The 26734-nt window shown below is 45.7% G+C and overlaps 1 protein-coding gene and 1 long non-coding RNA gene across 3 annotated transcripts in view; one reads left to right on the top strand and one right to left on the bottom strand.

Annotated features, from left to right (window-relative positions):
• The window catches only part of LOC135983207 (uncharacterized), a 38922-nt gene extending 13785 nt beyond the window's left edge, over nt 1-25137 (top strand). The window contains exon 2 of the long non-coding RNA XR_010600771.1: nt 23593-25137. This is a non-coding gene — a long non-coding RNA (uncharacterized LOC135983207). The remainder of the gene's footprint in view (nt 1-23592) is intronic.
• Nucleotides 1-26734, bottom strand: part of EXOC3L4 (exocyst complex component 3 like 4) — a 48973-nt gene that overhangs the window by 11587 nt on the left and 10652 nt on the right. For both annotated transcript variants that reach the window (XM_024105156.3, XM_065593654.1), the window contains exons 5-9: nt 23111-23228; nt 20284-20409; nt 18871-18971; nt 16722-16817; nt 2610-2724 (exon numbers count right to left, since the gene is read on the bottom strand). In XM_024105156.3, coding sequence (XP_023960924.3) covers nt 2610-2724; nt 16722-16817; nt 18871-18971; nt 20284-20409; nt 23111-23228 — 556 coding nt within the window. The remainder of the gene's footprint in view (nt 1-2609; nt 2725-16721; nt 16818-18870; nt 18972-20283; nt 20410-23110; nt 23229-26734) is intronic.

The following is a 26734-nucleotide window of genomic DNA, read 5'->3' as shown; positions in this document are numbered from 1 at the left end:
GTGTGCGGCTGGAGCCGGGCTAACTCTGAAGTGCAGCTATCCTGGGGGATCAGTGCTAGAGCAGTGGTAAACGTCATGGCGAGCAGGCTCTCACTTACAGTACATGCTTTGTTTGATTAAGGGGATTAAGTGCAGATGCTGTGTTTTTCCTGCATTTTGGTTTTGCGTAATCCCCTGACTCTATTTTTTTAGATAAGTAAAACCCTTTTGCATCAGCTGGCAAATCTTATGGGTAAGGAGAGAAATTGAAATGTTAATCATAGAAACTCGAAGTGGAATGTAAGAGCAACTCACTGAGCACTGTTGGAACATAGTGATACTTGTGGTCAGGCTGTTTTCTTGATATATTGTACAAGGTTCAGCTGGTGTCAGTCACCATAGCTCCCTTGCTTTCAGCTGAGCTACACAGATTTACACCAGCTGAGGATATGACTCATCCATCAGAAGCAAACCTGTTGGAAGCTAGCTCTGAAACTAACCACCTCCAATCTCAACTCTTATCCAGAAATAAATCAAAATGCGCTAGGGCAAATCCCTCCTTTTAGGGAGGCCGTCCCCAGTGTCTGTGGATCTCATGCTGAATCCTCCTCTGCTTGTCACTCTGATCTGGGTGTGGTGGATCTGGCTGTGGGAAAAGTTCCCAGATATACACTCCCTCTGTTCATGGTAGAGGTTAAACCTGTAGTGACCCAGCCTGCTCATTAACTCCTTCACATCACCACCCAGGGTACATCTCTGCTGAAATCCTTATCCATGCCCTGCTCCTCTCTTTGATCATTGCAGGTCTCTTCCCTGTGGTCTGCCCATGGCTCTCCAGACACTAGCATCTCCAGAATTATGCTGCCTACATGCAGTCGTACCAAGAGAAGCTCCGTCATAGCTTAAATGCCTCCACTGGCTGCCAGTGGGTATTCAAGTTCAAGTTCAGTTGCCCTCCTTCTGACGATTCTCTTGCGATTTGCCCAAGCTCAGCTTTCTGTCTGCTTCTTTCTACATCTCTCTAAGCTCCTGACCATCTAACTCCTAACTGAGCCTTCCCACAGTTGGTCCAAAAATCCCTTCCTCTGCATGCCCTGCCATCTGGAACAGCATTCCCATATCTCTCTGCCTCACCAACTCCATGCCTTTCCAATTCTATCTTTAAAACATACCGCCTTCTCCTTTGCTGGGACTCTTGGCTCTGCCCCACCCCTGCCTATGTGTGACAGGCCTGAGACAAAGCTTACGGAAGCCAATGGAAAGACTCCCACTGACTCTAGTGAGCTTTGGATCATGCTGGAGCTGGGCTATGCCCAAATGCTTCCATTTGTTTGCCAGGATGTGTCTTTGCACCACTGTTTCCTGTTGTTTATTCTCTCTAACTTACAGAGTGAAACTCCTATCTGACAAACTATAGGTCATTCATCAATGTGGGGCACAAGTCCCAAACTTTCCTCTCATTTCCTTCACACAACTCTGCTCCCTCCTGCCCCTCAGATCCCTGTATTCTCCTTCCAGGTCCATGTTCAATCCATAAACCATCTGTGGTATATCACTGCACAATTCTCTTTCTGTTTTAGCCACATTATGCCTTTTTTACACCCGGAGCCAGTGTGCACATAGCATGCAGGCTGTAGAAATCCCTATCAAAGCATCTGGAAAAGCCCTACTACAACAGAAATAACTTGTCATTTCAGCCTCTTATCCCAGATCTCCACTGTAGTGCTGACAGGAGGACTTTGCCCTTCCAGTGGTGAAAGATCTCTTCGGTTTTGCTATGACAACATACTTGAACAGAGCCCTGAGGCAGAATAAACTCATTTTATTGTCACTATGCTGTGATATGACTTTAGATAGAAGTTGGTAATAGATCAGGGGTCGGCAACCTTTGGCACGTGGCTCGCCAGGGTAAGCACCCTGGCGGGTCGGGCCAGTTTATTTACCTGCTGACGCGGCAGGTTCGGCCGATCGCAGCCCCCACTGGCCGCGGTTCGCCGTCCAGGGCCAATGGGGGTGGCGGGAAGCCGCGGCCAGCAAATCCCTCGCCCGCGCTGCTTCCCGCCGCCCCCATTGGCCCGGGACAGCAAACCGCGGCCAGTAGGGGATGCGATCGGCCGAACCTGCTGCGTCAGCAGGTAAATAAACTGGCTCGGCCCGCCACGATGCTTACCCTGGCGAGCTGCGTGCCAAACATTGCCGACCCCTGTAATAGATCATGATGGCAGACTTGTGAATAAATTAGGCTAAACAAAACCCCTAGAAAGCTATTTTTTAATCAAACAGCCAAATTCATCTCTGGTGTAATCTCACTGCCTTCACTGGGGTTTCACCAGGAGTGAAATTCACCCAAGCTGTTTTAGGATATAGTATGCTAAGAAGCCCCCAAATACACTTTTTTTGTTTTGTTCCTGTGGCTTAACCAGTGCATCAATGTTTGTAACAAAAAGCCTAAAACCCTAGAAACCTGACTTGGGGTTGGAGAGGTTTAGTACCAAAACTAGACATGCCACATTTTGAAATGACCATGATCTCCTATCCATGGAAAATGGGATGTGTATTGGGGAAATGGCAATAAATCCTGAACTACCAGGTTCAGATCAAGTCCCACAAACATTCCAAACTCTTCTTACCTGCGTTTTTTGTTTTAATTTATCAAGAACATCCTTTCTGAAGCTCATTGTCACATCAGTCAGGACATTTTCCAGTTCTGTAGTGTCAGCGTTAAATGTTGTTTGTAAGCCTCTCCTAGAGAGAGAAGTAAAAGCAATGATTTAATGGTAATCGGCATCATGTGCTACTGCTATGGACAATTTAGCCAAAATAATCAGCTCAGATTTTTCAAAGGAATCTCATGCTTCCCCAACAAATTCCTTTCTTTCCACTTGTTAATGGTCACAAAGAATTGCAGAGATGCCAACCCCCTCTAATTTTTAGTAATCCTCCTGGTTTTTTACATATAATTATGAATTCAGGCATAAATCTACTACTTGTGCAAGCACACAGATAAAGTGTGTGTGTGTGTGTCATGCCATTCAGGCCCGACGAACACAGCACATAAGGCCTTGGGGGTGTTTTTCTCCACCTCTCCTGTGGCACATACACGGATTGCGCACTGAGGGGCAATCACTGAGGTGATTTTGAATGGGATGCTGCTGAATTCCCCACCCAAGACACGGGGGCGGGGGTCGTGCTCTAACTGCCCAGTGAGGACCGTGCTGGGCTATGTGAACACACTCTAGGTCAGTGGTTCGCAACCTTTGCAGACTGCTTGGACCCCTTTCAGCAGTCTGATTTGTCTTGCCTACCCCAAGTTACACCTCACTTTAAAAAGTGCTTGCTTACAAAATCAGACATAAGTGTCACAGCATACTCTTACTGAAAATGCTTACAGGCTCATTTTGTCATGGAATTTTAGTTTGTACTGACTTCACTAGTGCATTTTATGTAGCCTGTTATAAAACTAGGTAACTATCTAGATGAGTGGATGTACCTCCTGGAAGACCTCTATGTACCCCAGGTACATGTACTTCTGGTTGAGAACCCCTGCACAACACACACCACCTGTGGCCTGGGTGCTGCATTCACCACCCCAAACCTCATTGCCAGTCGCTGTGGCTTGCCTGCTCTCAGTTCCTCACTGCACAGCCTGCAGGGGAGGAAAAGCCGGTGGGACAAGAGGAGATAGGGGCAGAAGAAGAAGAGAGAAAGGGAATGTGACAGAGGAGAAGGATCATCCCAGGAAGGAGGTCCAGGCCTGGAACTGGTCCAGGTAATGAAGAGCCCAAGGCAGCATAGGAGGGCAACTTTCCTCAGAGCTGATCCTCTCCTTCTCCCTGTTTGGCAGTGGGGGTTGGTTGGTGCACTGCTCAAGCCCCACCCTGTTGGCCATAGATAGGGAGTGGAGGGGCAAAAGGTCCTGATTTTTACTAGGGTAGGAGAGATGGAGGGAGAGAGAACCTGGATTCTGCAGGGTGGGGGAGGAGAGAGAAGTCCAAGCAACCTCCCTCATTTTTTTTCTGTAAACGTCCCTAAAAGTTTCTGAGCAAGATCACTATCTCTGCAATAGCATCACTACTAGGGGTGAGCCAGAGATGAACAGTTCTGATCTGGAGCTAGATATTGGCCACCTGCATTTCTGTAATCCGGGGAAGTTCAAATGCAGGGTTTTGATTCAGGTCCATTATGATTTATTTGCAGTAGAGCTCACTGACTGGTAAGTGCTTTCCAAGCACGTAAGGAGGACAGTCCCTGTTCTAAGGAGTGTATAGTCTGAGACAAGTAAACAGCGGTCAGGGGAAGGGCAATAACAATAAGCAATTTATGGTAATACAAAGAATAAATTATGCAGAAGTCAATTTGATTCCCCATATGCAGCATCTCTTATCAATACGGAATTGAACAATGAAGTGTAAAAAGAGGTGTGCCTGTATGAAATTATGTGACTTTGTTTAAAACACATAAACTGTTAACTTTGGAATGTATTAACATGACCAGAATGGAATGAGTGACAAGTTCAAGGTGAAATGAAGTTTGGAAATTTTGGTGAAGTCCACAGCAGCTTAGCTAGGACAGAGCCTCTTTATATTTCCCACATTACACAATAGCAATTGTGTAAAGCTCTCTTCAGCAAGTTGAAGCAGCAGCAATAAAATATTTGTGGCTAACCTTACAGCTGTGTTAGAAAGAATGCTTTTCATCTCAAGCCTTCTCTGCACACAGAGCTGTCCTAGTTCTGGTGCAAAGCCTGTGGGAACCCTCTTACTTAGGTTGAAACTGGGCTTAGTTTGTTGAGTTTAAGTTATTAGGAACAGGGTAAAGCTAAACTAAACTAAGCCCCTCTGAAACTGAAGTTAAAGTGTCCACACAGGCGTTGGACCTTGTTTAACTAAATGGCTGCAAGTACCAGAGAGAGAAATGTGAGATGTAGAAACATATTTGTGGATATGTGTGTGTATATATATTTGGGGTGGGAAAAGGCTAGTGTAGACACAGGCTAGGTGGAATGGTCAGCCTCTCATTTTTGTTTCTGCTCTGTAGTATTAAGGGTTGACCAGCTCCGAGCTAAGCCAATGACAAAACCCCTACCGAGTGGTTTTTCAGTGTGAGCAGGACTGAGCCATTAGTCCCAAAGTTTCATATTTGGATGCATAAAGCTGGACACCTAAATCTAAATTTCAAAGCACCCAGACAAGTAGTCTGATACTTTACAGGTGCTGTGCACTTGCAGCTTCTCACCTCCAGGTGCTCAATGTCTTTAAAATCATGCCACTTAAGTGCCCAAATAGGCAACCTGACTTTAGCAATCCGGCACCCCAGTCCTGCAAACACCTGTGCACATGTTTAACTTGATGCATGAATAGTCCTGCTGGCTCCAACTCCTCTATACACGGGTGCTGGAACTAGGGGTGCTGCAGCACCCCCTGGCTTGAAGTGGTTTCCATCATATACAGGGTTTACAGTTTTGTTCAATGGCTCTCAGCACCTCCACTATACAAATTGTTCCAGCGCCACTGCATCTACATCAAGGTAAGCAGGTGCTTAAGTGCTTGCGGGATTGGGGCCCAACTTTGGAAATGCTGCCCTTCACTTCACTGTCATATGAAATCCTTAGCATGGAATTCCTTAAGAGCTAGTATCACTTACAAATAAGAATGAGGAGTACTTGTGGCACCTTAGCCCTGGTCTACACTACGAGTTTAGGTCGAATTTAGCAGCATTAGGACGATTTAACCCTGCACCTGTCCACACGACCAAGCCTGTTTTGTCGACTTAAAGGGCTCTTCAAATCAATTTCTGTACTCCTCCCCAGTGAGGGGATTAGCGCTAACATTGACCTCGCTGGATCGAATTTGGGGTAGTGTGGACACAATTTGACGGTATTCGCCTCCGGGATCTATCCCAGAGTGCTCCATTGTGACTGCTCTGGACAGCACTCTCAACTCAGATGCACTGGGCAAGTAGACAGGAAAAGCCTTGGGAACTTTTGAATTTCATTTCCTGTTTGGCCAGCGTGGCGAGCTAGTCAGCACAGGTGACCATGCAGAGCTCATCAGCACAGGGGACCATGGAGTCCCAGAATCGCAAAAGAGCTCCAGCAAGGATCGAACAGGAGGTACTGGATTTGATCGCTGTATGGGGAGAAGCATCCGTGCAGGCAGAACTCCGTTCCAAAAGACGAAATGCCAATATATTTGCCAAAATCTCCAAGGGCATGATGGACAGAGGCTACAACAGGGACATACAGCAGTGCCGCGTGAAAATTAAGGTGCTTAGGCAAACCTATCAAAAAACAAAGGACGCAAACGGTCGCTCCGGGTCAGAGCCCCATACATGCCGGTTCTATGATGCGCTGCTTGCAATTCTAAGGGTGGCCCCTACCACTACCCCACCACTGTCCGTGGACACCTGCAAGGGGGGAGTCTCACGCAACAGGGATGATGATGAGGAGGAGGAGGTTGAGGATAGCGCACAGCAGGCAAGTGGAGAATCCCTTCTCCCTGGCAGCCAGGAACTGTTCATCACCCTGGAGCCAATACCCTCCCAACCCTCCCAAGGTGGGCTCCCGGACCATGAAGCCCGAGAAGGCACCTCTGGTGAGTGTACCTTTGTAAATATAATACAAGGCTTAAAAGCCAGCGTGTTTAATGATTAATTTACCATGCCAAGCCAGTAGCAAGTAGTCTGGAATCATTGCAGAACAAAACTTTGCAGCGAATGGGCCCGGGCTTTGGCTGTGTGCCTTTGGCTGAAAATAAATCATCCCGCTGTTAGCCACGCGGTGGGGGAAGGCCCGTTCATGCTGAGCTGTTCACGTTTGGCTGACAAGGATCTTCCCTGATACTAGCCACACGGTGGGGGGAGGGGGTGAAGCGATCATCTGAGAGAATTGTGTGGTGGTGGGGGGGGGGGTTGGATTGTGCTGCACATTCACCCTAAAACCACAGCCCCTCCTTTTAAATGGCCAACCCAACGGGCTTGGAAAGGAGGGTGCTGCTGTTTGAAACCGTTCCCACATGTTATGAAGGTTGAAGAAGCCGAAACCCTTTGCCTTACCATGGCTGCCTGCAAGCCAAATTCTGTTGCCCCGCCGAGAGTGTGTGATGTGTCACACCAAACTGGCAGGCACTCAACGTAAGAGGCAAAATGCGACCTTGTACCAAAAGCACATGTGCTATGTAATGTGAATCGCTTGATTCAGTGTGAAATAGTCTTACATTTTAGAGAACAAAGGGATCTTTTTTTAAATACTACTCTCCCTTTCTTTCCTCCCGCAACTGCAAATGTTTCTATGCCCCCACCCATCATCTCCATCCCAGAGGCTTGCGCAGATTAGAAGGCGAAAAAAACGCACACGCGACGAGATGTTCTCAGAGCTCATGCAGTCTTCCCACAGTGAAAGAGCTCAGCAAAATGTGTAGAGGCAAACAATGGCAGAGTCCAGGAAAATGTTAAATGAATGCAATGAGAGGAGGGAGGAGCATGCTGAGAGGAGGCAGGATGCAATGCTGAAGCTAATGGGGGAGCAAACTGACATGTTCAGGCGTCTGGTGGAGCTGCAGAAAAGGCAACAGGAGCACAGACCACCACTGCAGCCCCTGTATAACCACCTCCCCTCCTCCCCAAGTTCCATATCTTCCTCACCCAGCTGCCCAAGAACGCAGGGGGTGGGGGGAGGCTATGGGCACCCAGCCACTCCACCCCAGAGGATTGCCCAAGCAACAGAAGGCTGGCATTCAATAAGTTTTTTGAACTGTAGTATGGCCTTGTCCTTCCCTCCTTCCCTCATCCACCACCCCACCCGGTGCTTCCCTCTTCACCCACCCCTCCCGGGCTACCTTGCGAGTTTTCCCCCTATTTGTGTGGTGAATTAATAAAGAATGCATGATTTGAAAACAATAATAACTGTATTGCCTCTGAAACCGGTTACCGAAGTGGGGAGGTAGGTTGGCTTACAGGGAAGTAGAGTCAACCAAGGGGGTGGGTTTTGATCAAGGAGAAACAAAGAGAACTGTCACACCGTTCTGTCACACACACACTGCCTGGCCAGTCATGAAACTGGTTTTCAAAGCTTCTCTGATTTGCAGGGCGCCCAGCTATGCTCTTCTAATCACCCTGGTGTCTGGCTGTGCGTAATCGGCCACCAGAAGATTTGCCTCAACCTCCCACCCCACCATAAACGTCTCCCCCTTACTCTCACACAGATATTGTGGAGCACACAGCAAGCAGCAATAACAATGGGAATATTGGTTTCGCTGAGGTCTAACCTAGTCAGTAAACTGCGCCAGCGAGCTTTTAAACATCTAAATGCACATTCTACCACCATTCTGCACTTGTTCAGCCTATAGTTGAACTGCTCCTTACTACTGTCCAGGGTGCCTGTGTATGGCTTCATGAGCCATGACATTAAGGGGTAGGCTGGGTTCCCAAGGATAACTATAGGCATTTCAACATCCCCAACAGTAATTTTCTGGTCTGGGAAGTAAGTTCCTTCCCGCAACTGTTCAAACAGACCAAAGTTCCTGAAGATGCTAGCGTCATGCACCTTTCCCAGCCATCCCATGTTGATGTTGGTGAAACATCCCTTGTGATTCACCAGTGCTTGCAGCACCATTGAAAAGTACCCTGTGCGGTTTATGTATTGGCTGCCAAGGTGGTCCAGTCCCAAGATAGGGATATGCATTCCATCTATCGCCCCACCACAGTTAGGGAACCCCATTGCAGCAAAGCCATCCACTATGACCTGCACATTTCCCAGAGTCACTACGCTTGATAGCAGCAGCTCAGTGATTGCGTTGGCTACTTGGATCACAGCAGCCCCCACAGTAGATTTACGCACTCCAAATTGATTCCCGACTGACCGGTAGCTATCTGGCATTGCAAGCTTCCAGAGGGCTATCGCCACTCGCTTCTCAACTGTGAGGGCTGCTCTCATCTTGGTATTCCTGCGCTTCAGGGCAGGGGAAAGCAAGTCACAAGGTTCCATGAAAGTGACCTTACACATGAGAGAGTTTCACAGCCACTGGGAATCATCCCAGACCTGCAACTCTATGCGGTCCCACCAGTCTGTGCTTGTTTCTCGGGCCCAGAATTGGCATTCCACGGCATGAACCTGCCCAATTACCACCATGATGTCCAAATTGCTAGGGCCTGTGCTTTGAGAGAAGTCTGTATCCATGTCCTCATCGCTATCGTGATCGCGCTGTCGTCGGTTCCTCGCCTGCTGTTGCAGGTTTTGCACATACTGCAGGATAATGCATGAGGTGTTTACAATGCTCACAACAGCAGTGGTGAGCTGAGCGGGCTCCATGCTTGCCGTGGTATGGCATCTGAAGGAGAGCAGGAAAGCAGAGCTGCAGCAGAATCGGTGGATGACGATGGATGCCACGAGAATAGATAGTTATACCGAACAATGAGAGGACCCGCGAGGTGGATTCCTGGCACCAGGAGAGCAGAGTTGCAGTAGAAGCGGTGGAAGACGACGGTTAGCACCGCGCACATTTCCCGAGGAGGAACACACGTACCCGGGAGCCTATGACAGACAACGTGGAGAAATTCTCTACCGAGGCAATAGCAGCAGAGCAGAAGCGGTGTATGATGATGGTTTGCAGACCTACAGCACTGTCTGCTGCCAGCAGCACCCAGGACACAACAGAGGCGGTGTCGGTGAGCTGAGCTGAGCGGGCTGCACACTTGCCGTGGTATGGCGTCTGCACGGAAAAAAGGCACGAAACGATTGTCTGACACTGCTTTCACGGAAGGAGGGGCGACTGACTACATGTACCCAAAACCACCAGCGACAATGTTTTTGCCCCATCAGGCATTGGGAGCTTAACCCAGAATTCCAATGGGCGGCGGAGACTGTGGGATAGCTACCCACAGTGCACTGCTCTGTAAGCTGATGCTAGCCATATTAGTGAGGACGCACTCCGCCAACTTAATGCGCTTAGTGTAGACATACGCAATCGACTGTATAAAATCAATTTCTAAAAATCAACTTCTATAAAATCGACCTAATTTCGTAGTGTAGACATACCCTTAGAGACTAACAGATTTATTTAAGCATAAGCTTTCGTGGGCTAAAACCCACTTCATCGGATGCATGCAGTGGAAAATACAGTAGGAATATATATATATATATATATATATATATATATATATATATATCTTGTGTGTGTGTGTGTGTGTGTGTGTGTGTATACACACACACACACACACACACACACACACACACACACACACAGAGAACATGAAAAAATGGGTGTTGCCATATCAGCTATAACAAGAATAATCAGTTAAGGTGAGCTATTGTCAGCAGGAGAAAAAAAACGTTTGTAGTGATCATCAGGATGGCCCATTTCCAACAATTGACAAGAAGGTGTGAGTAACAATAGGGGGAATAGTTCTACCTTATGTAATGACCCATCCACTCCCCGTCTTTATTCAAGCCTAATTTAATGGTGTCTAGTTTGCAAATTAATTCCAATTCTGCAGTTTCTCGTTAGAGTCTTTCTGAAGTTTTTTTTGTTGTACTATTGCCACTTTTAGGTCTGTAATCGAGTGGCCAGGGAGATTGAAGTGTTTTTCGACTGGTTTTTTAATGTTATAATTCTTGACGGCTGATTTGTATCCATTTATTCTTTTGGGTAGAGACTGTCGGGTTTGGCCAATGTACGTGGCAGAGGGGCATTGCTGGCACATGATGGCATATATAACATTGATAGATGTGCAGGTGAACGAGCCCCTGATAGTGTGGCTGATGTGATTAGGTCCTATGATGGTGTCCCCTGAATAGATATGTGGACAGAGTTGGCAATGGGCTTTGTTGCAAGGATAGGTTCCTGGGTTAGTGTTTTTGTTGTGCAGTGTGTGGTTGCTGGTGAGTATTTGCTTCAGGTTGGGGGGCTGTCTGTAAGCGAGGACTGGCCTGTCTCCCAAGATCTGTGAGAGTGAGGGATCGTCCTTCAGAATAGGTTGTAGATCAGGCCTGCACAACTCGTAAAGCCGCGAGGGCCATATTACTCCAAAGAAAACAACTGAGGGCCGAAACCCCCCAAGCGCCGCCAACCCCCGCCCCAGCGCCACCCAGCCCCCCCGAAACACAACCCCCCCCCCCAGCACCGCCCACCCCATGGAAACAACCTCCCCAGCGCCGCCGAACCCCCCCCCCCCGCGTGCCATCTGCTCCACGGAATTAAACCCTCTTCCCCAGCGCCGCCCCACCGAAACAGCAGTATTGAACCTTGGTAATATGTTATAGCGGCCCCTAAGGTAGTATAATTAAGGTAAAAGAAAAATGTCTTTTTGCTAGAAGTAGAATAAGATCTTCCCCCCCACTTTGTAATCGATTGCCCTGTTGAATGAATGAGGTGTGAATGAGGAAGGCGTGGAAGGCAGGCACCTCTGGACAGCTGCAACGCTTGGAGAGGGCAGGGCCAGCTCTAGGATTTTTGCCGCCCCAAGCAAAAAAATGTTTGGCCGCCTCCCCTTTCTTTTTCGTGCCCCTGGCCCCACCCCAACTCCACCCCTTCCGAATCCCTTCCCCAAATCCCCAGCACCGCCTCCTCCCCTGGCGTGCCGCATTTCTCGCCCCCATTGCTTCCTACGGGCCCCCCGTGATGTCCCGCCCTAGCTCACCTCCACTCTGCCTGCTCCCCCGGGCATGCCGCTGCTCCGCTTCTCCCCCGTCCCTCTCAGGTGAGGGAGAGTGGAGAAGCGGAGCAGCAGCGCGTTCAGGGGAGCAGGCGGAGCGGAGGTGAGCTAGGGTGGGGGGGGCGCAGGAAGTAATGGGGAGGTTAGAGGAACCGCTCCCCACTCCAGCTCACCTCCGCTCCACCACCACCGCCTCCCCCGAGCGCCCGCCGCTCGGCTTCTCCTCCCTCCCAGCCTTGCTGCGCGAAATAGCGGTTTCGCACGTGGCAAGCCTGGGAGGGAGGGGGGAGAAGCGGAGCAGCGGCGCATTCAGGGGAGTAGGCGGAGCAGAGGTGAGATAAGGTGGGGGGGTGCAGGAAGTAACGGGGGGGTAGAGGAGCCACTCCCCGCTCCTCAGCCCTCCACCCTCCCGGCTCGCCTACTCATTCCCTGCCACTGCCCGCTCGCTCACCTACTCAGCCCCCCTCCCTCACCCGCCGCTTGTCTACTCACCCCCCCTTCCGCCCTCGGGCTGCACAGTGAGCCCATCTATTCAACCCACGTGGGCCGCACAATGAGCCCCCGCGGGCCGCATGTGGCCCCCGCGCCGCATGTTGTGCAGGCCTGTTGTAGATCCTTGATGATGCGCTGGAGAGGTTTTAGTTGGGGGCTGAAGGTGATGGCCAGTGGCGTTCTGTTACTTTCTTTGTTGGGCCTGTCCTGAGGTAGGTGACTTCTGGGTACTCTTCTGGCTCTGTCAATCTGTTTCTTCACTTCAGCAGGTGGGTATTGTAGTTGTAAGAACGCTTGATAGAGATTTTGTAGGTGTTTGTCTCTGTCTGAGGGGTTGGAGCAAATGCGGTTGTATCTTAGAGCTTGGCTGTAGACAATGGATCGTGTGGTGTGGTCTGGATGAAAGCTGGAGGCATGTAGGTAAGTATAGCGGTCAGTAGGTTTCCGGTATAGGGTGGTGTTTATGTGACCATTGCTTATTAGCATAGTAGTGTCCAGGAAGTGGATCTCTTGTGTGGACTGGTCCAGGCTGAGGTTGATGGTGGGATGGAAATTGTTGAAATCATGGTGGAATTCCTCAAGGGCTTCTTTTCCATGGGTCCAGATGATGAAGATGTCAGCAGTGTAGCGCAAGTAGAGTAGGGGCATTAGGGGATGAGAGCTGAGGAAGCGTTGTTCTAAGTCAGCCATAAAAATGTTGGCATACTGTGGAGCCATGCGGGTACCCATAGCAGTGCCGCTGACTTGAAGGTATACATTGTCCCCAAATGTGAAACAGTTGTGGATGAGGACAAAATCACAAAGTTCAGCCACCAGGTTTGCCATGACATTATCGGGGATGCTGTTCCTGACGGCTTGTAATCCATCTTTGTGTGGAATGTCGGTATAGAGGGCTTCTACATCCATAATGGCCAGGATGGTGTTTTCTGGAAGATCACCAATGGATTGTAGTTTCCTCAGGAAGTCAGTGGTGTCTCGAAGATAGCTAAGAGTGCTAGTAGTGTAGGGCCTGAGGAGAGAGTCTACATAGCCAGACAATCCTGCTGTCAGGGTGTCAATGCCTGAGATGATGGGGCGTCCAGGATTTCCAGGTTTATGGATCTTGGGTAGCAGATAGAATACCCCCGGTCGAGGTTCTAGGGTGTGTCTGTGCAGATTTGTTCTTGTGCTTTTTCAGGGAGTTTCTTGAGCAAATGATGTAGTTTCTTTTGGTAACCCTCAGTGGGATCAGAGGGTAATGCAGACTAACATGGCTACCACTTAGAAATAAGAATACGGACAGAGCTGATTTTGTAAAAAAACCATAACTACTGCTTTAAAGACCATGACATACGAGTAATTACTGGAGAGACCATGCCATCTAGAGGCTTTCTGATGTTAGTGCTTAATGTGGATTCTAACAAAAAATGAACTGGGGAGAATGGAAGCTGCTACAACTTAAAACTAGAGCTGTTAAGCGATTAAAAAAATTAAGTGTGATTAATTGCTCTGTTAAACAACAATAGAATACCATTTATTTTAAATATTTTTGGATGTTTACTACATTTTCAAATGCACCTCTACCCTGATATAATGCGACCCGATATAACACGAATTCGGATATAACGCGGTAAAGCAGCGCTCCGGGGGGGCGGGGCTGCGCACTCCGGTGGATCAAAGCAAATTCAATATAATGTGGTTTCACCTATAATGCGGTAAGATTTTTTTGGCTCCTGAGGACAGCGTTATATTGGGGTAGAGGTGTATATTAATTTCAATTACAACACAGAATACAAAGTGTGCAGTGCTCACTTTATATTTTTTTTATTACAAATATTTTCACTTTAAAAAACAAAAAAAATTATTTTTCAATTCACCTCATACAAGTACTGTAGTGCAATCTCTTTATCGTGAAAGTTGAACTTACAAATGTAGACTTGTGTACAAAAAAAACTGTATTCAAAAACAAAACGGTGTAAAACTTTGGAGCCTGCAAGTCCACTCAGTCCTACTTCTTGGTCAGCCAATCACTCAGACAAACAAGGGTGGTTACAATTTTCAGCAGATAACGCTGCCTGCTTCTTGTTCACCTTGTCACCTGAATGTGAGAACAGGCATTCGCATGGCACTGTTGTAGCTGGTGTTGCAAGGTATTTATGTGCCAGATATGCTAAACATCCATATGCCCCTTCCATGCTTCGGCCACCATTCCAGAGGACATGCTTCCATGCTGATGTTGCTCATTAAAAAATAATGCGTCAATTAAATTTGTGACTGTTCTCCTTGGGGGGAGAACTGTATGTCTCCTGCTCTGTTTTACCCACATTCTGCATATATTTCATGTTATAGCAGTCTCGGATGATGACCCAGCACATGTTTGTTTTAAGAACACTTTCACAGCAGATTTGACAAAATGCAAAGAAGGTACCGAGGTGAGATTTCTAAAAATAGCTACAGCACTCAACCCAAGGTTTAAAAATCTGAAGTGCTGTCCAAAATCTGAGAGGAGCGAGATATGAAGCATGCTTTCAGAAGTCTTAAAAGAGCAACACTCTGATGCGGAAACTACAGAACCCAAACCACCAAAAAAGAAAATCAACCTTCTGCTGGTGGTGTCTGACTCATGATGATGAAAATGAACATGCGTCAGTCTGCACTGCTTTGGATTGTTATCAAGCAGAACCCATCATCAGCATGGAAGCATGGCCTCTGGAATGGTGGCTGAAACATGGAAGGGGCATACGAATGTTTAGCATATCTGACACGTAAATACCTTGCAACACCAGCTACAAAAGTGCCACACAAATGCCTGTTCTCACTTTCAGGTGACATTGTAAATAAGAAGCGGGCAGCAGTATCTCCCATCAATGTTAACAAACTTGTTTGTCTTAGCGATTGGCAGAATAAGAAGTAGGACTGAGTGGACTTGTAGGTTCTAAAGTTTTACATTGTTTTGTTTATGAGTGCAGTTATGTAACCAAAAAAAATGTGCATTTGTAAGTTACACTTTCACGGTAAAGAGATTGCACTTCAGTACTTGTATGAGGTGAATTGAAAAATACTATTTCTTTTGTTTATCATTTTTACACTGCATATATTTGTAATCAAAAATAATAATATAAAGTGAGCACTGTGCACTTTGTATTCTGTATTGTAACTGAAATCAATATTGAAAATGTAGAAAAACATCCAAAAATATTTAATAAATTTCAATTGGTATTCTATTGTTATAAGTGTGATTAATCGTGATTAATTTATTTTGAGTTAATCGCGTGAATTAACTGAGATTAATTGACAGCCCTATTTAAAACCAGATTCTGGGGGCCTATTCTAACCTCTCTCACTCACTACGGAGTGTGACTCGATTGATGCTATTAGTTACTCCTGATTTCCAATGGTGGGCGTGAGCTCAGCATTGATATGTGATACATCTCCCATCTCCCATCACCCTTAGGGATGTGGAATTTGAGTTCTCTGAGCACCCGGGTAAATAATAAACACCGTGATATACCTGAAAGGGTTGTGTTTTCAAAGGACCCCAGATATGGGTATTTGCAAAAGTTGGCTACACAAATCCGGTAGGATGAAATTCACCCCTGCTTCACAGGGCCAGTGCAAAACCTCTTATGCATTGTGTGGGGTGGGTGGGTGTGGCCAGGCCATGCAGGAGAATCTTTGTACCATCTATGTGCTCACTACTGACCTAGAAGCAGGGTGTGGGAGAGGCTGTAGATCCCCTGGTCCCAGTGCCTCATGGAAGCAGTAGCTGTTATTCCCGCCCAGACTGGCGTAGCAGCCCCAGAGTGTGAGGCAGCCCTGGTCCTGAGCTGGGGGGTGGATTTCACCTCTGATGACCTCCATCCGCTTAGAGCCTGAACCCTCTGGCTTTCTGCGTGTGGGGTGAATTTCAGCCAAACTGCAGCATGCTGATTTGGCAGTTAGACACGTGCTAATAGGCACATGCACTAATCAGGGGTTATTAGCTCCTTTGTAAAGTGTTTTGAGATCTGCTGATATACAGCCCTATATAAAAGCTAGGCATTATTATTGATCTGAAAACCTGACTCTAAAGCTACCTTTGACATACGCAAATCCCTAAAAATCACCACAGCCAGCAATTACGTTGAGAGTTTCTTTGCAGGCTAAATGTTTTCTATGGAGTTGTTCTAAGGCCAAAGGGAGCAACCATCAGATTATGCTGCTGTTTACATGCGCTTTTAACTTGTTTTTTAAACCATGACCATGTGTCTTTGAAATCTGCAGATGGGCTGGAATCTAAACCCCTCTTCTGAACACCAAACATTTCTGTTACTCCATCCTCATTTCCCAGACAAACTGAGCTTTTATCTGTGTCCCTGTCTCTGAGCTAAATTTTACCCTGGGAAATAAGCACTGCTATGCAAATCAGGAGTAACTCATCCAAATCCATCCCTGGCATAACGCCATTGTTGCCCTGCAGTTACTCCGAGGATGATTCTGGCCCGTTGACTCTGGTCGGACATAATTTCTTCCTTGTTTCTTTGCTAAACCATAAGATCCAACAGACATCCTCCCCCTCCTTCCCCCCCCCCCCCCCCCGCCTCCAAAATCATAAAGATGTTATGAGGGAAATGCAGACTTACATCAGATCACGGAAGCTGTTAATGTAGGCTACTAAATATGGCACAAACAACAAATCCTCTCTCTCTTTGTACCACTCCACAAATGCCTTCCTGAATCTGCAACAGAAATTTCAGAAGACGTCATTGCTGCTGGTTGTCAATAAAACAGGGTCGAGTTCTTAATGAATTCTTTAACTAATAGAGCTGCAGTGACCTTGCTGCATGTAATGGGGATAAAGAGACAAATTCACTGCTTGCCCATGCCGTTCTCAAAGTACTTGCATTTTTTATCTGTGCGTTATGTGCGTTAGAGGAAGATATACCATAGATAATAATTGTTTGGCTTTGTGCTTGCTTGAATCTGAAATCAGCAAAGCTCAGGATGGATTCCAGAAATGTTTCCCCATAAAAGGGTATAGGTGAAAATTCTGATCTTTAGTTATGGGTGATTAAATGTGTCATTGATAAGTGGGCTTGTAAATCACTCCTGTAATTTCTGTAGCTTTTGGAGCAGTGTAATGTATACCTACTTTAGCCCAAAGGAAAGTGCTTTAGCTCAAGGCTTATTTTACAACAGAAACCAAATATGAGCAAGGCAAAACACCTACACTTACATCACACTGACAAAATATGGGGGAATCAGGTCTATATTTCCTATATAATGCACCTTTAAGGACACGGGTGTGTACAGAGACAAGCAGCCACTTTGCACTGAGGTCCATACAGACTTTGGGAGGAGACACACAATGCACACTCTCATGGAGACTTTACTTTTGTTCTTTCTTGTTTTATTGCTCTGTTAGTTTTAGATTAACTTATTCAGATTGACAACTTCCATTTGCATATGCTGTCTAAGAAAACACATAAATTGGGGAGCATATTCCAGTGAGTTATTCAGTCAGGTGCTTATCTTCCCTTGTGTGGGACTCACATTGGGACTCCATTTATAGGAAGGAAGTTTAAAAAAAATAAAAGGGAAAGGAACATCCTTAGTTCAATCACTTTTAATGGTGAAACCAAAATATTGTTCTTATTAAAAAAAATCTCAGACAAACTGCTGGTGTGAACTCCCCAGGATTTCCCTATGGTAACTGGGAGATTAGAGATGAGACTTGAGGGATAATTATTGTCTTTAACATTTTAAATACCTGTCATGCATCACAAAATGCTACAATTTCACATATTAGAACAGAAATTTGCAGTCTTCCACACTTGATTTTGTAAAATACTTAATAGCAAACTACCATTTGGCTCATTCGTGAGGTGCTAAATTTCACCAGTTAATGCACAATTATTTTTAGTCTCTGTTTGAGTTGGTTCATGCTGAAAGGTCCTTCTCTTTTTTGCAACTTCAGAGTGCTGATCTGAAAACTGGGAATACTTAAATACAACAAACCATGGGCCGTAGGAGGTTTAGACCTGTCCCAAGATGAGGAAATAACTTTTTCATCTATGGAACCCAAATCTTTCCAGGGAGTGTCCCAAATCCGTGTGATGATCTAGAGAACTGAAGAGGACACCAGGACTTGAACGTTAGAGGTATTAAAATATAGGCATTTCGCCATAACCCCAGTGGCTACTCCCATGCAGAAAGTACGTAATTCCACCTAAGGGGCAGAATAATCTCCACTGCTAGAACTGAGTGAAGTTAAGTGAGATTCAGAAGTCAGGCTAGAAATGAGTTGTGCATATTCTGGGCCTGATCCTTTGCCCATTCAAGTTAATGGCAAAGGTCTCATTGGTTTAATAATGCAGGATTGAGGCCTGCGTCCCTTATTTGGGCATGCTCAGTACTACGTTTAATTGTTGTCCAGTACTTACATACCACAGAGATAACTGGAAATCCAGTTAATACTGACAGATAGAAAACCCCTTTTCAGCCATCCCTGTTTACAGAGCTGACATCAGATGTATGAGAGACGTGCTGTATGGGAGACTCATGCGCCCATCTGTCTATTTACTATTGTGTATGTTGATTGTTTTGGAAATCTCTCAGATCCTCTGTTAAGTTTGTCAGGCTCACAAGAATTCAGACGAATCCTGATTTTCCTAGAAGCAAGCACATGCGAGCCCGGTGCTAGTGTTAGGCCCACAGTATGAATACTACTACTGAGCGGTGGCACCAGGATACCCATTTTGGCAGGACTATGTTGCCAGAAACAGCACTGACCTTGGTATGAATTCTCTCAGTTCTCTTATGCTGATCTCAAGAGTTGCAGTTTCCAGACTTCCCAAGATTTTGCCAGATTCGTTCTTATGCTGTCCAATGAACTAGAAAAGAGTCAGACGAGAATCCAATGAATGGAAGGACAACAGCAGAAAAGCCTTTGTCCAATGAACTTGTGTAACTTGGGTCAGCACTAAAGTTAGTGATCTGCGTATCTAGGGGGAGAACCCCGTGATATTTACCAGACTTATTTTGGCACTTTCTTTTTAAAACAATAATCCAGAATGGACCAAGAATTTATGGCGTGGTAATTCATGTCTAAGGTTTCAATGTGCTGTCTAAGCAACCAAAGATGAATTATCAACAGCCCTGAACTGCCTTGATGCAAATCTCTCTCTTCTGAGCCCTTGTTTAAGGCCCAGTTCTCTGCCCAGCACCAGTGAGTAGCTGCTCTGAACACTGGGGAGATGTGCATGGAGTGGAAGGTTTCCTCTCTCCCAGCCGGTGGAGAGCAGCTAGCTATGTAGCTCTAACAAGAGTCACAGCAGGGATCAGAGAGCTGCAAAAGTGGCTTGAAGCTGCCTTGACTCCAGCTCACACAAGCTGTTCTGAGAGCAGCTCAGGTGCCTTTTTAACTCCAAAATCCTTATTTGTACTTGAATCACTTCCTGTACTGACTACTGTACTTCATTCTCTCTCTCTTCTCTCCCCTCCCCCTGCCATGGTCCCTCCTAATTTCTACTCACACAACTTCAGCTGTGTCTGGAAAGTTAGACAAGCTACAATCTTGCTCAAATGCTGTCCACGACATCCTGCCCATCTGCTAATCCAATTCAAATCTGTCTTTCTGGTTATCAAAAATGTGCAATATTCTTCTATGGAAAGTGAGTCATGGCAGTGGAATAAAAATCTTTGGTTCTGTTTCTCCCCCCCTAGTATTATTTAATTGAAATGATTCAACCCTTTGAAAGTCATGAAAATGATTCTAAAACCCTCCTGGCTTTATTATCCTGCAGCCCCTGATGCTAGTAGGAGCTTTTTGTTTTTTCTTACTGTTTAAATTGGAGTGGCTGTCACTCTACCAGCTCCATTTCTGAGGTTGCAGCAGCCCTGGGACAAAGTAGCTCTTTCAGCAAAGAGGCTTTTCTAACAAACCATTTTAAATCTCTTTGATTAGAATTTTTTTTTTTTAAGACTTTAAAATCAGTTGCCTATTATGTCTGTGACACAATTGACAGCAGGTTTAATTTGCAGCTAAGAGGCGAGTGGTAGAACTAAAAGGTGTAATAAACGCCATTTTTTCACCTCCTAATGTATTCTGTGAGCGTGTGACGAACATAAATTATCACAGGAGGCAGCACCTACATACCAGAATGTAATATTTAAGAATGTACTTTATACAAGCTAATCAAATACCGTTTGAATATCCAAGGACAGCGATGAGTCGTACTCGGTTTGTGAGGTTTCTGGCTGCTTTTCCTCCTTCCACTTTTTTCTGGTCTCCAGCTTCAGAATGTTATCCAAATAGTGCTTTATTTTCTCCTAAATGTTAAAGGGGAGAGAGGGGAAAGGGATGGAAACTTACAGATCAGCATTAATAAAATAAACAGAGGTTAATAAATACACACTGTGTAGTGCACATCCTGGAAAAGCACAGGCATCCGTGCAAGGGGAGCTTGGAAAGGTTCAAGAAGAGCTCTGCAGCAGACGTTCCTGGGGCTAGACCTTGCCACTGTTGCTCGTGGTGATGAGTGCTCACTCCCAGGATGGGTGCTGTTGCCTACTGTTCATGAGACTCATGCTCACCAGTGTGAGTAGGGGAGGCACAATCTCTCCCTCCTGCTGGCTTTTATGTGGGGGCAGCAATTGAGACCTGGAATATTCACTACAAAGCACATTTTTCTTACCATCCTACAAATCACAGGCACTTAGCTGGTGTGCTGCATTTAGCTATTAGTAACCTGTATAAAACTGACATGTGCAATCAAAAAAAAAAATCATATGTTCCAAACCCTTTACAATCTTTATAGAACCCCTATGGAAATCAGGAGACCGTTACTGTTTAAGGATCGTATTCGGCACTCAGTTACTCTCAATCTGAAATCACTCCATTAATTAGAAAGAAGAGACAGATTTTCTGCAGTGAAGGTAATTAATCACTGGAATGGTTCACTTGGGGCCGTGGTAGATTCTCCATCACTTAGTCTATGAATCAAGACTGGATGTCTTTGTATGAGATATATTCTACTGCAAGTTATAGGTTTGATGTGGGATCAACTTGGTGAAATTCTATGGTCTGTATTATGCAAGAAGTCAGACTAGATGATCATAACAGTCCCTTCTGGCATTAACATTTGAGTTACTCCGGTTTGACACTGGGAGGACTGGACCAAATTCTGCTTCCTGAATATTAAATCTGTCCTCCAGCTGCTGGTGAAACAAAACAGTCCGTAGGAGAAAGGGTTGGAAATGCTGATTTTAATCATAAAAAGTCACATTCTGATGTCCTGACTTGTACTGAATAATGCCTTGTTCCGTAAGCAGTCCCCCTGAAGTCAGTCGGGCCCACTGATCAGTTAAGATCCTGTTCAGTGGAAAGACATCAAAATCTGGTCCCCAAATGTTAATTTCAAAAGCATTTCACATTCTGACACGCTGGGGAGCCCTAAATACCAAGTGAGCCAAGATACCTGACTGAGCAAAATAGGTGCAACTTTCTTGAAAGGCTTTGCAGCTACGCTGATATAGCTATACCAGCAGAGCCCCCTAGTGGTGGAGTTACAGCTTACACTGGCATAACGTGATCTTTTGCTGGTGCACTTACACCACCTCCCCAAACGACATAAACTATACTGGAAAAAGGACTCTTTGGCTGGCATAGTTGCATCTACACAAGAAGGGGAGGTGCTGGCATAGCTATATTGGTTAAGGGTGTGGATTTTTTCACACCCCTGACCAACACAGGGGTGTGAAAACTTTGTAGCATAGACCGGGCAGAGTTGAGCAGTCTGTAATGAAGCTTGTCACTGCAATAAACTCAAAGCACGAGTGGAATTTTAAAAAACATAAATAAGCAACATTCACTGATCATATTTTTGAAATATCTCATTTAAATGAGTCTATTATATTTTCTAGGGGGTTTCTCTTAAACTTGGCTAAGTATGGTTGTGAATTGTCCTTGTGTCTGTATAATGTATGACGTCACTGGAGTTACTCTGCGTTCACATCAGTGTAATAGATTGGAATCAAGCACCACATTTAGATAGCGCGCTTCCATTTCCTCTTTCTGTTCATTTAAGGCCAGGTTCTGCCTGGTGCTGAGTGCCCCGTATCAATAGGAGTCAAGGGCGCTCTGCCTACTGCAGCATCAAACCCTGTAAGAGAGACTGTGATTGGAGGATGCAAACCCCACACTGGAGAACAAGGGATTAAGGAGCAACTCTGGTCCCTGGCGACCCCACCCTACTGCATCTGCGAGGCCTGCATGAGAAGAGAGGTTTAAAAGGGGAAGCAGAGCCATTTAGAGGAAGTAGGCAGTGGAAGGGAGCCTCTCTGAGCCCTGGGGAAGTGCTGCCTAGGAGCTCTCGCTGCCTGAGACCTGGCAATGCAGATCTGACAAACCCTGCAAAGGAGAGACTGGTGATGGATTGTGAAGGTCAAAAACTTTATTTGCCGTTCATTAATTTATCCCATGGAGAAAAGGGCGATTTATGGGATTCATGGAGGCAGCTGCTTAGCACCTCAAGGTGCAGAACTTAGCTGCCCACTACCGGGCCCTGGATCGGAGTCCAGTGGCAATGGTGGGACCAGACTCCCCTACCAACTTCAAAAAACAGGACAACAATAGAAGCATTTACCTTGGTGGAGAATCCAACTCGGAAAGACCCTGAATATTCCCAGGCCCCAAGTCCCCAAACTAAGGTGACAGCCCCGAAGCCCATGCGGGTGCTGAAAGACTTCCACGTGATCAGACTTTTTTTTTTTGGTATACCCCAAAAGGGCTGAACTGAGATGTTTGACCCAGCTGGAGGGCTGAGCCTCAAAAGACGGGACAGCCCTACAAGAGAGAGTTATAACTGACAAGGGGGCACATCAGGGAAGGAGACAACCTGCTGTACTCCCCCCTGACCACTAGGCAGCCCTGGTGGTGAGCGTTCCCCTTTGGAGACATCTGAATATTCTATGTAGGAGGCTGGAATTATTTGTTCCTGTATAAGCCAGACAACAGGGCCCAAAGTCTTACCGCTAGAGAATCCTTGTAGTCCTTTTTCAGTTTATCCCAAGTTTCTGATGGTAACAACTGAGGGAGATTCTCAGTCTTTACCTCCGCTTGGAGATCAGGGTGTCCCAGGAGAGTTTTGCTACAAAATTCAAATGAACACATTAGGTTGCCTTGGAGAGTAAGTAAATGGAATATTCATGTTGCATGAGCTACATAATTATCATCTTGTGTGAAATTTACTTAAAGCTTAAACTATGTGGCATGCTTTCAGGCTTTAACAAGAAACCATTCCTCACTATTTAAAATTGTAATTCTTCAAAATCGTAGTGGTTCTGAAGACTAGGTTTCAGCCCAGTTTAGAAAGCATGAAACCCTTGTGTTGCTTGGACATGAAAAGTTTTATATAAACAAAAAAACATGAAACTGATTCATTTAACAATGAGTTGTTGGGATTTTTCTAGAGCTTGTTCCAGTAACATTGTTTTTGTTTTCTTTGGCTTTAGCTGGTCACACTGTGTGTCTATTTCCTTGTGAAGATAACAATGAAAGATCACAGCTCAGCTCATCTGGGTGATATTCTGAAGGGCAGTGTCTGGAAATCATGCAAGGGTACAAACAAGTTTGGACATGAGAAACATTTCCTTGCCTACGGAAGAAGTAGGTGGATGCTGAACTAGAGGCTGATTTTAAAGGGAATTGAATTAATAAACTACTTTACTTTACCACTCATTTCTCCCATGAGTTACCATGCAATACATGACAGCTGATTAGTGGGACGGTAGAGTACCACTTTGGGGTAGAAACAGATGTGCTGCTTACTCAATAGCAAAAAATCCATTATTGGGTGCCATTATGATTCAATATTGTACGATATTCAAATGTGCTATCCACCAACCCATCCATACTCTGCACAAGCAAGATCAATTTACAACTCTGTCTTCTAAATACAGGATGAGAAAGGAAGAGAAAATGTTTGTAACCTCCTTGAATGTGGAACATGAATTACTAACTATTCACTAGAGCTATATCCGGAAGTCAGCTGCAATGACAACATCTCATAAGGGGCTTTATCTTGTACTCAAAACTCCCATAAATTGCAATTAGGTCTGAGTACAGAGTGCAAGATCAGATCTAAGTTGAATGAAAACTGCACTGTATCAAGTCTGGATTCTGGCAGGCTAATGCAGAGGGAGCTTATTAGGAAAGAGTTGGTGGTGTTGCCCTGTCATCTGGCCAAATTTGTGGGTTGGGAATGTATAAGATGTCATTAGCTGTACAAATAGTGTGTACTCCAGCATGCTGCATGAATGTGTCATTCATTTAAAAGTACACCCAACCTAGATAGCGCCTTTCTGTCTGAATTTTTTTTACCCACTGCTCTTGCAAGTAAAGACTCAGATGACTTTATATGAAAGAGAAATGTATTTTGCTTTTTGATTTTTAGTTTGTTTGCTTTAGTTTATTTTGACAGGATGTTTGGTATAATCAGCTTCAATCTCACTTCTGTGTAATCAGATTCCTCTGTTTATGTGGGTTTTACACACAGTAATGAGAGGGAAAATATTTCTTAAAATAAGAAAAATGCAATTGTAAAGTCACAAAAACTGGCAAGGGGACTCAGGCAGATGTAGTAGGAGGCGTGAACCGGAGTGACATCGTTCTTCGACTAGGAGACAGGGACCAAGAGACTTTCTCCGTTGGATCATATGAAGTGGAACCATAAACTCCCTGAACATTGAATTTCACCAAATGAGGGTCAATCTATCTTCATCATCATATCCACTCATTATACTCCACACTGGAACATAGCCATTATATGAACATCATACCCTCATATCTCAATGTCTGTACTTTGACCCATCAACCTTTTACTCCCAATCGGGGATATTGCAGATTATGTATTCCTTAGGACACCCAATCTTAAACCGAACTTCGCACCCCTCGATAATCTGTATGTGATTCCTTGATAACCAGAAACTTCTGTGCTTAAATTCTGTACCGTTCACTTTTTTTTAAGCATCAACTTAATAAAAATTTTAAATCTGAAAGTACTCGAAACTTATGGCTAGATTTCAAGTTGATGACATCTGGTTAAGTAAACAACTTCACATCCAATGCAATTTAAATCACCATTTTTGAACAGGGATGCATAAAGCTAAGCTCCTCAATCAATAGTTAAGCACTTATATATAAGTGGCTCAATCTATCCACCTCTTTTGCAACTGCTTTTGTGTTTACTTCAGTGTCATTGGAATGCCCTTCATGTGCCGGTTGGCCTGTCTACTGCCCTCTCCTCATTCAGGTTCCCCCTTAAGACCCACCCACACCTGCAGTGATGCTGCTCTGCAATTAGCCAGCCACTAATGTGTAGGTAGAGAATCTGTATAAACAAGCATATCATAAACAAGTCCAGCTGATTTGCATATTGTATCCTTTTTCCTCCACCCTTCATGTATTTCTATTGTCTTCGTAGGGCTTATCTACATGGAGTGGCAATGCGCACTAGAAAGGTGTGACTTCTAAAATGCACCAATGTGTTGTGCACTAACTAGAAATGTGGACCCTGCTGGGGCTCACTAAAAGTTCCCTCCTGTGTGCTAACGTTGAAACAGAACTTTTTCGTGTGCACCAGCCAGGTCCATGTGGGCCAGTTTGTCGCACAACATGTTGGTGCGTTTTAGACATCTCACCCCGGTAGTGCACATTGCTGTACCATGTGGACAAGCCCTTAGACTCAGTAAGCTGTTAGTGCCAGCCCCAATGTCGTGTTGCGTATCTGTACTCTGTATACCACCAAGCACAGTTGGGTTCCTACTGTGCTGTAAATAATTTTTAGAGGTTCTGAGACCCCACACCTCTAAAGTTATTTATTTGAGCCAATTCCTCTTTTTCTTTGGGCTAATGCCATCTAGTGGTGTCCCACATACCCATGCTCAGGGGGTGGCCATCAGGTAGGATGACAATATTTCCCAAAGGGAAAATGGGACACCGCGTGGGGCTAGCCTGAGCCCCCCCTCTCGCCATGTGGGGCTGGCCTGAGCTGATCACCCAAGCCCCCTTCCCCGGTGGGGCTGGCGTCGCTGCTTGCCTGAGCCCTGCCTGCCCCCCCGCCCAAGCCCTTCCTCTCCCCCTGCCCAGGGATGGTGTCACCACTCGCCCCCACACCCGCATGTTCCTCTGTACCCCACTTTTTGACAAAAGTGGGCATTTGTCCCGCTTGCTCTTGCCAACTGATCAAGTTGGCAAGAGCAAATGGGACAAATGCCCACTTTTGCCAAAAAGGTCGGGATGGCCAGGACAGAGCTTAAAAAAGGGACTGTCCCAGCCAAACCGGGACGTATGGTCACCCTACCAACAGGGACAGGTGGCAGTGTAGATTCTTTCCAACCTGCATCACAGCTTAAACAGGTGCAGCCCAGAGTTCCTCCACGCACCATGCATTACAGCTGGAAAGATCTGCTAATAGAGGCTGCACTTTGCAAAATGTTTCCATGGGGGGGAACTGAGCTTTCTTAGAGCTGAAATATAACATTGGCAAGTGGAACTTATGGGTATCGTGAGCACTGCAAGTCAGTGACTAAGAGAAACAAGGCAATCTAAATGTACAGTGGATGCATGTGTTAAGCATTTTACGCACAAGCCTTT

Source organism: Chrysemys picta, chromosome 4 (genome assembly GCF_011386835.1).
Source record: "Chrysemys picta bellii isolate R12L10 chromosome 4, ASM1138683v2, whole genome shotgun sequence".
Lineage (NCBI taxonomy): Eukaryota > Metazoa > Chordata > Testudines > Emydidae > Chrysemys > Chrysemys picta.
The sequence above is the reverse complement of the archived record's forward strand: the minus strand, read 5'-3'. Positions and strand labels throughout refer to the sequence as shown.